At 36.3% G+C, this 15,833-nt stretch overlaps 1 protein-coding gene across 2 annotated transcripts; it reads right to left on the minus strand.

The window, feature by feature from the left end:
• Window positions 1-1,479: 1,479 nt before the first annotated feature.
• On the minus strand, window positions 1,480-15,819 carry LOC124541064 (putative histone-lysine N-methyltransferase 1). 2 transcript variants are annotated; one of them, XM_047118881.1, is made up of 12 exons: window positions 15,543-15,819; window positions 15,183-15,453; window positions 14,782-14,835; window positions 14,271-14,675; window positions 13,459-13,515; window positions 12,996-13,118; window positions 11,473-12,039; window positions 10,053-10,244; window positions 6,584-6,671; window positions 4,968-5,281; window positions 4,144-4,539; window positions 1,480-2,893 (listed from the first exon to the last, which is right to left on the minus strand). In XM_047118881.1, exons 2-12 carry the CDS (start codon window positions 15,446-15,448, stop codon window positions 1,669-1,671), a joined length of 3,687 nt encoding a protein of 1,228 aa, XP_046974837.1. In that variant the 5' UTR covers window positions 15,449-15,453; window positions 15,543-15,819; the 3' UTR covers window positions 1,480-1,668. The 2 variants fall into 2 exon arrangements, with proteins under 2 accessions (XP_046974837.1, XP_046974836.1); XM_047118880.1 differs by having other exon boundaries at window positions 14,271-14,678.
• Window positions 15,820-15,833: the final 14 nt, after the last annotated feature.

Below are 15,833 nucleotides of genomic sequence, written 5' to 3' on the forward strand. Positions count from 1 at the left end.
AGGTTTCTTTTTATAAGTATTGGACAACATAACGTACAATACTCGGATCCCAATGTAAGTAGCTAAAGCACTTGTGTTATCAGAGTCGGATTTAAAGGTCTGGAGGCCCCGGGGCCACAAAGAAGTGAGGGCCCTAGATAAACAGAAGCGTGAACACCCTAATAATTATATTATTATGAATTAATTATTTCTTTTTATTTCAGTAAGCTATGATTTCCGTATTTGTATCGGTAACTTTTAAAATATTAAATAGTAACATTATTATAATTTGAGTATATCTCAGTATTTGTTAACTTGCTGAAAACTGTGGCCCCCTCTCATGTGGAGGCCCCAGGGCAGTTGCCCCGGTTGCCCTCCCCTAAAAACGGCCCTGTGTGTTATGGAAAATCAAAAGTAGCGACGGTACCACAAACACACAGACCCAAGACAGCATAGAAAACCAATTACACTTCGACTCGGGCGGGAATCGAACCGAACCCATGATGATGAAAACCGTCGCCCGTGTTCGAGTAAATATCCAAAAGCAGATGGAGTTCATATATTACGCCGTTTGTCAGCTTTTCCAACCAATGAGACAAATTAACAATCGTTACACTGAAATGACGCGATATCATTCGTCGAAACTTGACGTCTATAATATTCACTGTGGATTCGTGATAAAATGGCGTTTTGCAAAACGGCAAATTTTTTGCAACTTTAAAAGTAAAATAACAGATAATATTAGTAAGTTATGGGACTAATGCTTTATTTTAAAGAAAAGTAACACAACGACGTTTATTTATCTAGTACATTGTGGTGTATAACATATTAGAGCTATTTGCAGGTTTCTTTATGGAATATGTTCCAAGCCCTCTCTTAGGGAGAGGAGTATAGTAAATTTCCCAGCTGTGGGAAATTTACATGCTGTTACTTACTTACTTTATATTTGAGCAATATATGTATATGAAGAAACCTTGTATTGACATATTAGGGGTGGTTCAAATCTTCAAACGATTGGAGAAATAACTTTGCATCATAAAAATAGTAAAAGCCTGTAAATTTCCCACTGCTGGGATAAGGCCTCCTCTTCCATTAAGGAGAGGGCTTGGAGCATGTTCCATCACGCTGTTCCAATGCGGGTTGGTAGAATGCATATGTGGCAAAATTTCGATGACATTAGACACATGCAGGTTTCCTCACGATGTTTTCCGTCACCTCCGAGCACGAGATGAATTATAAACGCAAATTAAGCACATATAATTAGTGGTGCTTGCCTGGGTTTGAACGCGCAATCATCGGTTAAGATGCACTCGTTCTAACCACTGGGCCATCTCAGCTCTCACACATACATATAACAGAGTTGCAAGTTTAATCATTAATATGAATTGATATTTATGAAAAAATATAACAAAAGATAATTCATAAAATGCTTAAGTAATTTGTATATCTCAATCACACTTAAGAATGATGCTGACAGTCCCTTATAGAATATATGAAGGCATATGTCGGGTAACTTTATCTTTAAAATCTAACTGATAGTTTATAAATTTTTATAAAACATATTATGAAGTATATTTTATGCTTATTTATTATTTGAAAGGAGTATTCTTATAATTTGTCATGGTCCAATAGATATCATAGCGTATATCATTATTCCAAGAGAATAATGAACAAACTTTAGTACTTTGCTTACAAATAACAATATATACTAAATAGCGCTTCATCAACACCGATTGATAACTTAAAATTATTATCACAAACATAATTAAATGAATCCCGATCTATATCAACAATAAAGACCGAAAAGTCATTAGTATTTTCTTCTAAAATATTCCAATTATCACAACACAGCCCGATATTACACAGTTCTAATAATCTTAAAACTCTTTTCGCTTCGAACACTGCGTTTATTTTTATTTGTACTGTAAACTTATTATCTATGGTATCATTATAGTCTATGATTTTATAATCACTTAAAACCTCTTTCAACCAATCGAATGTACCTTCATTATAACAACTGTATATAACACCACGATTATCAATACCATGGCACTTTAATTGGGGTAGAAAATTGTCACTGATATTAGTCGCTACTAAATTTTGAATCACTTTTAAAAACTGTGTACAACTCATATCATTGCTTTTTGCTATTAATACACTTTTTCGACACGTACTATTTGAATTAATAAATGTTGATACTTTTTGTTTAATCAATGATTTCTTTGATTCTCTTGAAGAATTCATGTCATCGCTAATATTTTCTTTTAATTTATCACTATTAATGTCAAACTCTTTGCTTCTGACCTCTTTGGAAGGTTTTGTTTCTTTAACACCATCTAAAGTATTAAGTTCAACATTTTTATCATAATTATTCTCTGTTGATATTTTCTTACTTGTCAGATCAGATTTAATTTGTAATAGTTTTCTTAATGTAACTAAGTTAGTTCTGTTATTATTTGCATCATTACTCTGGAATGTGTCTGTATCTATTTTCACTTCTACATTGTCTATGTTATCTGTATTTATTTTAGCACTATCTTTATCACAGTCGTTTGCCACAGACTTGTCTGTATTATTTCCATCACGTATATTATCATTGGATTCTATATTCAAACTGTTTTGATTTATAACATCGTAATATTCAAGCACATTTAGTTTCTTATTATCAAAGTTTTGATGACTTTTATTATTTGAAACTCCATGCTTATCTTTGTCAAGTTCATCATTCTCATTTGTTACTAATAATTCATTATCCTTTATATCTTTAGCTAAAGTTATATCATTTCCGACATCTGCTTTTGTGCACATTGTTGCATTATCATTATTTTTCTCAGAGTTATTTCTAATAGTTAAAGCATTAGTGGCGCTGTTTATAAAACGCTTTTCGTTATTGTTTTTTCTTAGAATCAAAGACCTAGAAGGGTTATAAATTAATATTATTGTCTAACTTACCATTCAATAAATTCAAACTGTGCTAATAAATATGGCGGTTTAATATCATTGGCTATGGCTACCATTACCATAATCTGTGGTTAGAGAAAAAGTCTATTCACTACGCTATTTAAGAGCTAGCGCGCACTGGTAACTTTTGTCACGGTGACTGTTTCGTCACTCTTGTCGAGTCCGTGAATATGTACAGATGCAGACACAAATGTCACGTCGTAACGTGCGCGCACCTCCATACATATTCACGGACTCGACAAGAGTGACGAAACAGTCACCGTGACAAAAGTTAACAGTGCGCGCTAGTTCTAAGAGACACATTTAAACAAATCCTGTCTTTTTTTATTGAGCGTCATTTGTTTTTTATTGAATGTGATTCATAATAAACTAACTTCCAATTATATCGTTCGACGTGATGGCTAAAGTCTGGGTCTTACCCTTAAACGAGCCAATAAAAAATTAATAAATAAACAAAAACTTGAAATTAGAGGAACAAATGAACAATGCCGCAACTTGATATCATAAATGTATCAGTAACAAGCGACCCGCCCGGCTTCTCACGGGTACTATATATTTATCGTTATATTATGGCCAAATTACATAAAATCATTACGAATTGTAGCCTATGTGTTATTCTGATGTGTAACCTATATTACTGTAAAATTACATCCAAATCAGTCCAGTAGTTTTTTCGTTAAACAAACATACATCCTATGGACATAACATCTTAGTTACCAAGGTTGGTGGCGCATTGACAATGTAAGGAATAGTTAATATTTCTCATTGTCTATGGGTGATGGTGACCACTTACCAACAGGTGGTTCGATCGTCCGCCAACCTACACCATAAAAATCCTCACAAACTTTCCCATTTATAATTACAACAACAGCCTGTAAATTCCCACTGCTGGGCTAAAGGCCTCCTCTCCCTTTGAGGAGAAGGTTTGGAACATATTCCACCACGCTGTTCCAATGCGGGTTGGTGGAATACACATGTGGCAGAATTTCTATATTTGTCACATGCAGGTTTCCTCACGATGTTTTCCTTCACCGCTGAGCACGAGATGAATTATAAAGACAAATTAAGCACTTGAATCAGCGGTGCTTGCCTGGGTTTGAACCCGCAATCATCGGTTAAGATGCACGCGTTCTAACCACTGGGCCATCTCGACTCTTCATTCTCATTTATAATATTAGCAGGAAAATAAACATCAATACTCACATCATGTTCGTACCATACTCGACATTCAAGCACATATCACCGATACTATCAATTACTTTATTTACTTCTTCAGCTATAACTTTGACAACTTTACCGTAAATCTTTTGCCTTCTATTTATACTCGAACAGGTCTTCTCCACACAATCACAGTATCTCGACAGCAGAGCACTATCGAAATCGATCCCAATATGTTGATCCTCGCTTTTAACTAGTTCTAGTATTTTAGTCAGAATTAATATTTTAAAATCTCTCTTCTTCCCAGGTAGCTTGATTATATTCGAATTTATATTATTATCTGCCGGACTATTTTTGGAGACTGCATTAATATCCTTTTTGTTAGTTGGTTTTGATTTATTTTCATCATCGTCATGGTATATTTTCTTTATTAGTATTTCTCTGAAACAAACATTTATTATTATTATTTTTATATCTGAGCCATGCTGATATAGTTTTTCGAAGTCATCTTAAACAAAAGCAAGGTGAGTATAAGGCAGTTGTAATTCTACGACCTATTTTATATATAGCCCAATGATATTCTAATAAACAGATATGTTATATCCATACTAAACAACAGAAAAAAGTGTGCCGCGCCGGGGACCGTTTATTTTAGTTTATTTATACATTTCGTTAAAAGTAAAAAGGATAGCTAAAGATAAAAACAATAAGTAAAAGGGATAACTAGATGTTTTAAATACGCAAAACGTATTACTACATAATTATGATGAAAACGACTAAAGGCAAACGTCCTAATTAGAACGTTTTCTAGTCTTCACTTTTTGCGCGTTAATGACATATCTGTTTACTAGAACATCATTGGCACTTACCTATTGCTTGTGGAAATCGTCATTCCAATATACAGATTAGATTCCATGATCATTTTGTCCAATATCTTCTGTCCGAGGTCATTTTCGACGCCATTCGGGAGGGAAATCCTCTTCCTCTTATTGAAACTCAGCAAAGCCGACCGCAGGAACCTCTTTTCTTTCTTAGATAACTCGTTTTTGTAATTGATTACAATATCAGGAGTATCCTTATCGAGTAGATTTAGAATCTTTTCCAATATATCTATACGGAAATCGACTTTTGCTTGTTTTATTAAAGATTTTTCCGTTATATGCCCCAAACCTGCCCCTGGTGCCTGCGAGTGATATTATATTTACTATGTGTATTTTTTTATGAAATTTTACGAACTTATAGTACAATAATTTGTTAATATATCATCAGAGGGTATACACCCCACCCCCAAAGACACAATGCCTTACCACCTAGAATAATTAACTACCTAACCAATAGTTTTGGGAACTTCTCATAATAACAAGACACAGTAAACAATTGTTAGTTATTTCGAAATAACAGACGATAACTAGATGTTGCAGCGGCAAATTCAATAAAACCGATTACTGCCGATTTACACAACCAACAGAAATAGCTCCCTATCGCGCCATTCGACGCTATTCGACGCTACAGATTCTCGCGTCATTTCAACCCGAGAAAGCAAGTGCATGTAAATCGACATGTCAAATTGACGAATATATTAGGTCCTATGATATTACGAGTTATTACGTTTGCGAAAAGATCATATTCGCATAAGAAATAAACATTGATAATTTGGGATAGCGTACTTAAATCGGATGTGATCGGTTTTACGAATTTCGCCGATGCGACATCTAAGTTGTCGTACTTATACTATTTGGTAAATATCATTGAGAAGGTATTTTATACAAAGGGATAAATAGTTTAAAAGTGTTCTATCAATTGTTAAAGAATTTTTTTTTATGATATAGTTTCGCGGACGAGCATATGGGCCACCTGATGGTAAGTGGTCAGCATCACCCATAGACAATGAGGCTGTAAGAAATATTAACTATTCCTTACATCGTCAATGTGCCACCAACCTTGGGAACTAAGTTGTTATGTCCCTTGTGCCTGTAGTTACACTGGCTCACTCACCCTTCAAACCGGAACACAAAAATACTGAGTACTGTTGTTTGGCGGTAGAATAACTGATGAGTTAGAGCGCGTATATCTTAAACGATTATTGCAGAATCTACATTCCGAACCGGTGGTAGCTTCACTTAATATAGTTGTTAAATGACGATACAAAAATTTGTGTAAGTCAACTTGAATAAAGTATAATTTGATTTTTATTTGAACAGAATATAACAATATTAGCGACGACCTCCGTGATCGAGTAGTGTGTACACCGGTTTTCATGGGTACATCACTCCGAGGTTCCGGGTTCGATTCCCGGCCGAGTCGATGTAGATTATCATTGGTTGTCTATGTTGTCTTGTGTCTGGGTGTTTGTGGTACCGTCGTTACTTCTGATTTCCATAACACAAGTGCTTTAGCTACTTACATTTGGATCAGAGTAATATATGTGACGTTGTATATTATTAAAAAAAAAATGATTCGACTATGTATAGAAAATATAACTTACAAGATATAGCATCGGTATGATTGGTTCCGTGATGCCCTCACGACGGATTCCTAGCGCTCCGCCCTCCCAGCCCATCAGTTGCATCATCCTTATTAATTTAAATATACGCATTCATTAGATACATAAAATCTAACATACTTTTGACGTGACAACGTCTTATAAATTGGTTTGCCGGGTGACACTTCAAGAAACTGCGTTACGCTCCGCTCACGTTATGCGCTCACAATGAGAGCGAGTGAGAGGCACGCGTCCCTTCCACTCGGGCATGGTTAGCCCGCCTAAGAGCGAGAGAGACAGACATAAAAAGTCGTTGTTTTTGAATTTAATTAAATAAATGTTTTAAATTGTTACTATTATTTCATCCTTCTTCTTACTATACGAATGAATATTCACATTAAAATTATTTTACCACTCAAAGTCGTTGTCACGTAAAACTTTCGCCCGTATACCGACTTTACAGGCAACAGGTAATTTTTCATTAAATTATTTAGTATGATGTAAGTTAAAAATAAACAAACTAGTTTATTTGTACGTTACGCTTTTACACCTTAACTACATCAATCTGGAACCAAGATGGCCCAGTGGTTAGAATGCGTGGATCCGAACCATAGAGAGCGGCTTCGAAGGGGTTTTTTTTATGGTATAGGTTGGCGGACGAGCATATGGGCCACCTGATGGTAAGTAGTCACCATCGCCCATAGACAATGACGCTGGAAGAAATATTAACTATTCCTTACATCGTCAATGTGCCACCAACCTTGGGAACTAAGATGTTATGTCCGTGTGCCTGTAGTTACACTGGCTCACTCACCCTTCAGACCAGATCACAACAATACTGAGTACTGTTATCTGGCGGTAGAATAACTGATGAGTGGATGGTGCCTACCCAGACGGGCTTGCACAAGGCCCTACCACCAAGAACTGGTTCCACAGAGTGGTTGTGCGAGGCAGAAAATGTCTAAGAAATCGCGCTGTTGTGGATTTTCGGACATCAAGGTGGTGCGGGTGAAACTTCGAATTTTGACGAGATGTCCGAAGGTGAAATTCAGCAGCCGGGATTAATCCGAACAATTCCTCGGAACATTCCCCGTGAAAAATATGGTAAAAGATGCAGAGTGATCCGACATCTCTACGCAAAGCCAAAGGATCAAGGAGATCGGAAAGGGCTTGATCATCGATAACTCGAGCCGCTCTACGTTGGATGCGGTCAAATGGAAGGAGCTGGTACTGGAGAGCACCCGCCCAGAGGTGAGAGCAGTACTCCATGTGAGGCCGAATTTGCGCCTTGTAAAGTTTAAGGCGATGGGCCGACGTGAAATACTGTCTCGCCTTGCTGAGCACGCCCAGCTTTTTTGAAGCCAACTTGGCTTTGCCTTCCAACTGACCGCGGAACTGAACGAGGCTCGAAATATCAACGCCAAGTTTTACGATACTACCTGTAGCGGCTATCGGAATGTTCTCAAATCGTGGAGTTACGAAAAATGGTGTTTTTTTAGCGGTTAACGCGCAAACTTGCGTCTTTTTGGGGTTGAAATGGACTAAATTTAGCCGGCTCCAGTTCGAGACTTCGTTTCAGGAAGACTCGATTTCAGACACAAGTTTGTTCCGGTTTTCTTGGACGTTTTCCCGAGAAATATTAGCGCGGCCGGTGTATAAGGTGTCAACGGTACTGTCGTCTGCATAGCAATGAATGTTCCCGATTTGCAACAAATCATTGATATGCAGAAGAAACAGAGTGGGTGATAGAACGCAGCCTTGTGGAACACCAGCATTGACGAATTTTAAGTCAGAGCATGCACCGTCGACAACGACCTTGATGCTCCGATCTGCCAAAAAGCTGGTAATCCAATTGCATAATTTCCCGGGAATCCCATAGGAAAGAAGCTTCAAAAGAAGCGCTTTGTGCCAGACGCGATCGAAGGCCTTCGCTATATCCAAGCTGGCTGCTAATGCCTCACCCTTGCTCTCAACTGCTTCAGCCCATTTATGAGTAAGGTAAACTAGAAGATCACCGGCCGACCGACCCTGACGGAAACCGTACTGGCGGTCGCTAATGAGCTGGTTCTCCTCTTGATACCGCAGGAGCTGGCAGTTTATAAGGGACTCCATTATCTTGGAGAGCAAGGTGATGGCTATAGGCCTATAAACTTGGAAGGATCTAAGCAGTTGCCCTTATTAGGGATCAGATGCACCAAAGCGCAGTCTTCCAGACGTTCAGGACGACGCCTAATGTAGGATTGCCGGAAAAGACGCGTTAGGACCGGTGCCAACTCGGGAGCACATGTCCGTAGCACGATTGGAGGGATGCCATCGGGTCCACTCGACTTGTGAATGTCCAAGGAAAGAAGTGCTTGCAAACTGCACTTTACTGAAATTTTAACTCCGACATCAATGTATCACACTGCGGAATTGTTGGTGGAGATTTTCCTTGGTCATCCAGAGTCGAGTTCGACGCGAAAAGAGAGCCTAAAAGATCGGCCTTCTCCACGGTATGAGCCATAGACTCACCGTCCCTGTGCAGAGATGGAAAGGAAGGCTGACAGAAAATCCCTAGGACAGCCTTAGCGAGAGACCAGAACGAACGTGTCCCTGAAGGGAAACGCACCAGTCTCGCCAAATCTGCCAATGTACTTCTACTTTGTCTCAGCTATCACGTTTTTTAAGGACCTAGAGGCAGAGTTATATTCCTTTCTGAATGTGCTGGTGTTTGCATCATGAGACGCCAATGCGTTAGCCCAGTTTTGTTTCTTACGGTAACATGCGTAAGCGATCCCGTGGCGTCCGCCGAAAGACAGAGAGGGTACCGCTGGTTTTTAGTAGGTAAACCCGGTGTGCTTGGGCACGATGTCATAAGGTCTTACGAAATGACTTATGAATAAATAGGTCTTTAATAATGTTTTACTGGCTATATAGATTTTTGTTCCTTTTTCGTTTGTGTGTAAAACGAGTTTACTTGTAAACTAGAATGGTCTAGAATAAGTCAGTACGATAATAAAATCCTTTGACATCGTTACATTTTTGTTTGCTTTTTTCTACATAAATATATCAGGGCGTACTACGTTCAGGGCTACGGGGAGTACCACCCCCCCCCCCCACTTTCCATCACGTGGGGGAAGCGCGTAATGCGTTTTTCCAGCGAGAAAGAAAAAAAAGCCCAGTTTTGTTAGCGTTCCCATTTTCGGCGTGAAGCCGTTTTACAGAAACGTCCGAACTAGGGATTTGGCCGGAACTCTCACTGACCGGACGAAACGCGGTAGCATAGCTACCAATTTACGCCGATTTTAAGTGAGAGAGTGGTACTTTCCCGGGCGTGCCGGCCCATTCGACTGCAACCGAGAGGTATGCAGTGTGGCACTACCACTGTAAAAGTTTTATCCAAAACCATCTATTACTTTTGTGAAAGAGTAACATACATACATACATCCTCACAAACTTTCGCATTGATAATATTAGTAGGACAAAAACTCACCTCAACCCTTTATCGCTTTCCAAAGGTGTCGACATTGCTTCTAGAAGTTTGTTCTTCCTGGGACAACTCTCCTTCTTCCTCTGCTTGGCTCTCTTCTCTATGTAGCTGTTTATATCCTGCACTCCGATCTCACTCGTAGTGTCTAACTCTGTAGACTTCTCGAATGTTATGGATTTCTTTGGCGGCAATTTCCTGTGAAATTAGAAACATTTATTTGTATTTGGGTGCAATCAATATAAACCTTCCCCATGAACAGTGGCATAGCTCTCGTAGGGGAGGAGATTCAGTGCGCTAGGGCCCCGGAGTTCAGGGGGCCCTATAAAATATACCTTAAGCTTCTGTAGCTAGAAAATCACAACACAGCGCACAAGATTTCTTATTTGGTATCTATAATTTTAAAGGGTTACTTACTTGGTGGTAGGGCTTTGTGCAATCCCGTCAGTACTCAGTATTGTTGTGTTCCGGTTTGAAGGGTGAGTGAGCCAGTGTAACTACAGGCACAAGGGACATGACATCTTAGTTCCCAAGGTTGGTGGCACATTGACGATGTAAGGAATAGTTAATTTTTCTTACAGCGTCATTGTCTATGGGTGATAGTGACCACTTACCATCAGGTGGCCCATATGCTCGTCGCCAACCTATACCATAAAAAAAAATGGGGGGAGTGAGGGCCCGATTCTTTTTCTATACACTGGAGCCCTTCCTCCTAGCTACGCCACTGCTCTTGAATCAATCTATCTATGAAAAAAAACCGCATCAAAATCAATTGTGTAATTTTAGAGATCTAAGCATACATAGGAACAGACTGTGGTAAGCGACTTTGTTTTATACTGTGTAATGATTAAAAAAAGCCTACGTCCTCCAACAAATTCTGGTCACTAACGAGTCAAAGCATAACAGACAGACAATTATTAACAAACATTTATAATACTTGTATAGAAACAATAGGCTATTTGACAATGCGAAAAATAAATTGTGAATTATTGTAATCCGTGTATATTATGAGTTTAGAAATGGTTGTTTACTAACGAAACTGGAAAATAATACTTAATTTATTCAAAAATCAATGAATAAAAATGCATTTTTTCAACCGTTTGTCACGTGACACAAAACGCTCCTGATTGGCCGGGCTTATAATGAAGTCACTTTCTTGTAAACCTTGCTTTTCTACTATATGTACCACAGATTAAATTACAGGAAAGTGACGTCACAGATCCCACTGCAGCGCCATATTGTCCAAGTAGCGTTTTCGCGCGTTATTTAAATATGGAATTTTTAATATGATATTTTTCGGCAAATTTGTACTAGAAATAAAAAAATCAACTTTTACTGGGTTCCTTACATCTACTAAATAGTATAAAATTGATTTTAAAAACCAGTCAAATAGCCTATTGTAACCATATATAGAAAAAAATATTACTTCTGACTGGGATCCTTTAAGAATTTCGAAGCTTCCTTGCTTATAATTTCATTTGCGCTAGATGTGCATGATTTTGATAAATTATTTTTCTCCGATAAAGTGTTGCCAGCAGCCGAGTTGCTTGAAGCGTTTTTTTCTTGACTACTACTTTTGTAGCGTTCTTTATTTGAATTTTTCATATCAATACTGCATTTTTCTTCGGATTGCAGTACATAATATGTAACAGAAGTGGTTTCTTTATCTTGATCATCTTTAATTTCTCTCTTAGAACATTCTTTATATTTTTCATCACCCACAAGATTGCTTTTAGTTTTATTTATATTGTCTATGATTGCATTGTTTATGGTTGTGAGTTTTTTATCTATTTTATCACTTATCTTTGTAGAATTATTACCGTTAAACTCTGTTTTATTCTTGTCTATTAAACTATTGTTTATGGTATTGGGCATGTTTTGATTATCTGTGGCTGGTGTATTTTTGGAATTGTCATTTTGAGATTTGATCTCTGAGGTATTGCTTACTGTTCTAATATTGCTGCGAATATCAATGTTAACTGGCGGTGAATTTCTGTAAAAAAATATGCTTTGTCAAGACTACATCTTAATATTTTGAAATTATATACAGTGATTGTATATGGAGCGTTTAATTTCGTTTTATATAATGAATTACAATCAAAGAAAGAATAAAATTAGACAAGCCTTAGATTTAATTACAAGCTATATTATAAATCAGATCTATTATACATAAATATACGCGTAAAGAATAATCCAATCAAAGAAGATTACAGCTATCGGTACGCGAGGTTTTACTAAATCGCGAATTTCAAATTTCACGTTCAACCAACCGCATTACGAATAAGAATGTGTCTCAATATGTAGTAATTAACTTCTCCTTGTAATTGAAGTAGGGATTCCTGCGACTATAGAGTATGGGCGTTGGATAGAATTGTTAAGTGTATAATATTAATAATGGATTCATAAGGACATGAAATCGTCAATTGAAATTAGTGCTGGTTTACAGGACAAATAGAAGCCTCCCCACTCCTTGCTTAAAAAACACCCAGACCCAAGACAACATCGAAAAGTATTGAATTTTCTATATTGACTCGGCAGGGGATCGAACCTGGGACCTCAGAGTGGCGTACCCATGAAATCCGGTGTACACACTACTCGACTACGGAGGTCGTCAAAGCTTTGTTTATATAGAACATAAATATTAAACTCACCAAGGTAATGTTTATGCCCCTTTAAATGAAATAATTTTTAACAGTTATGGGTCAAACTAAGAACCTCTTTTTTTTCGAGTCGAAAAAGGCACTAAAACCTTCTCCTGAATGTAACAAATACTTTTCTGAAAACCGCAACCAAATAGCTTTAGACAAACGCGAGATAATCGCGGACAAACATACATACAAACAATCGAACTGAGAACCTCCTTTTTTTTGAAGTCGGCTAAAAACTAAACGTCTCACACTAAGACATCTTGCATGTGTGTGTATCATCTATTATTAAAACGAAACTTACATTTCATTACTTAAGTCCTTATTCACCGACAAAGCTTTTAAGAATTTGCTTCTCGGGTCAACATCACTTTTATCAGCCGTGGAAGAATTTTCAGCATCATTTTTTTCTTTTTCTTGTCTTAACCTGAAATAATAAAATATTTATATTAAAATTATAAATGTGTAAGTAAAGTCAGCCTGAAAAACAGCCTGTAAATTTCCCACTGCTGAGATAAGGCCTCCTCTTCTATTAGGGAGAGAGATGTTTATCTTCACCGCCGAGCACGAGATGAATTACGAACCCAAATTAAGCACATATCTATAGTCGTGCTTGCCTGGGTTTGAACCCGTAATCATCGGTTAAGATGCAAGCGTTTTAACCACTGGGCCATGTCGGCTCCTATGTGATTGAGGGTATCTGGTAAAATATATGCTATAGAAAATCTGACTAAGAAACAGAAGATATATTAATTTATTTTACTTACATAGCCCTTGTCATAGTAGGTCTAACATATCTTGGTACTTTCAAAAAAGACACCTCCCTGAAAAAAACCATTACTCGATAATATTACTTTGTTATTAATTTAATTTTGAATAAAAATAGTGACCTTTCCTGTAATTTAATTTTAATACTAAATAATGTTTTAGTTTGATAATTTTACCAACTTATGAATCCAATTAAAATACAGATAAGGGGGCGTTTGAATATTACGTAACGCAATTTGGGAGGAGGGCGTGTCTTGTAAAACGTTACGATGCGTTATAGTGGCAGGAGGTCTTTTTTACAACACATTATGAAACATGATTTTTTTTTTAAATAAAAAATGAGGGAATCAGAACTCCCAAACTGGCAACCCTTTTCATTTACGTTTTACGGGGAGTCCCTCGATTGTGTTAGCCTGGTCACTTATCGGTTGTTTATGAATATAATAATATGACTAATTGACTACCTTAACAAAGGAATAGGACATCTTTGTAAGGTATAATGTATGTGAATAAAATTAAAAAATATTATTCTATATTTAAAATGAATGATGCTAAAAATATTAAGTAAGCATATATATTTACAAATCCTTTTTTTGGGGTCATTATGGGCATGTACTGCCACAGATTCTGCCATTGAAATGTATGTATATATAAGTTTTATGTATTGCTCATTTTACAAGTAAACTGTAAGGTTCTTTATAAATAGTAAAGTTCTTTAGCCTGAAATTTACTTTCATCATGGAATGGATTCCCGAGGCACTACTGAATTTTCAAATTAATTAAATTAGTAAGTGTTTAAAATATTACATACCTCTTTTTTGTCTTTATATTTGTTTTGGAAGCATCCACTTCCAATTTGCATGTTTTATCGAAACGGTTAAAACATTTCCACATTTCATTAAAAATATTATTACAAGCCGGCGACATCATGTCCTCAAACATATATCGTCTGTTATATATACCTAGGAAATTCTCCAGGAACTTAGCTTCAACTGGCGCTAGGTCGGTAAATAAGAGACTTGCTTCTTTTTCATCTTTGATAAAGTCAAGAATTTTTTGTAAAGATGTTCGGAGAAACGACGGAGATATGGATTCAATGATTTTACTCTTTTCTATCAAATATTTTTCACTTTTAGTTTGCTTCTTTTTTTTAATCTGCTTGTCAGCTTTGGGTTTTGAGACTTTCACCACATCTGTTACAGACTCTTCTTTGTTACTACTGAAAATATTTAACATTGATGATAAAAAAATTTGATAAATATAACAGTAAGAAAATTTCCTTAATATTTTAAAAAATAGTTGTATTCATTTTACAAACTTACTCAGACCTATCCTCTTCTTTGTCTGCTTTCTTTATTTTCTCAATGACTAAATGCCTGTAATAAAATGTACACCTAGTTTAAATATCTACAAATCACAATATTTCTTTATTTTTCAGCATATTTACAGATTAAATGTATAGTTATTATTAATCAACATCCACAATGAACTTTAAATATAAAAAAAAGTATATTGATTATAGATATAAAAGAATGATTAAAACTGGATCAAAAAATAACAATATAGAATATAAATTGTTACTCCTCATATTTTTAGCACTAAGCTAAAGCTAAGCACTAATGTTGTGATCCAATGTCAATTGTTCAAAAAAGAAAACAAAAATGAGGTTTAAGGATTGGTTATAATTTCTTATGATTCTAATGTCTATGTCTTGCATACATACCCCATATCATCAGTGGATTTCAAAACAGATACTTTAAATCTGTACTTTAAGCTGTAAATCCTCATAGCTTCCCAGAGCGGTGCGTACAGTGACTTAAACCCGAGACCAACATCATTTTTACGTTGCCAAATTAAATTGTGTAGATATTCTACATGAGATGTAGGCATTTCAGGGAATGCCATTATCATCTGGTTATCATTTTTTATAAATTTTAATGTTGTATTTAACCATTCCACTTTGAATGATTGAGAGATACCATCGCTCATTTTTTCTGAAAAAAAAAAATATCGAGATATTTCAATGACACAAAAATTTATAATAAAAAGAATAAACTCAAATATTTAAATATAAAATACATACCAGATATATTCGTAAGCAACAAATTGTTATTTGAAACTTAAACTTGCACCGTAAGACTTTATTTTGTTTAAGTGATGCGAAAACAAAAGTTTTTGCACGGTTTGCAAATATTATTTTTTCTATTAAATGAATTTTACTGAAGACACTTTGAAGAGATCAATCTTTTATTAAATGTCTGTGAGCAAAGTCACTGCTTGAATTTTATCTTGTTCTCCACAAGATAAAATTAAAAAATACTTCCCCCGAAGATCTGGGTTTACCGGCTAATAAGTTATAAAATTTTGATAGAAG

Source organism: Vanessa cardui, chromosome 27 (assembly GCF_905220365.1).
Source record: "Vanessa cardui chromosome 27, ilVanCard2.1, whole genome shotgun sequence".
In the NCBI taxonomy this organism is placed as follows: Eukaryota; Metazoa; Arthropoda; class Insecta; order Lepidoptera; family Nymphalidae; genus Vanessa; species Vanessa cardui.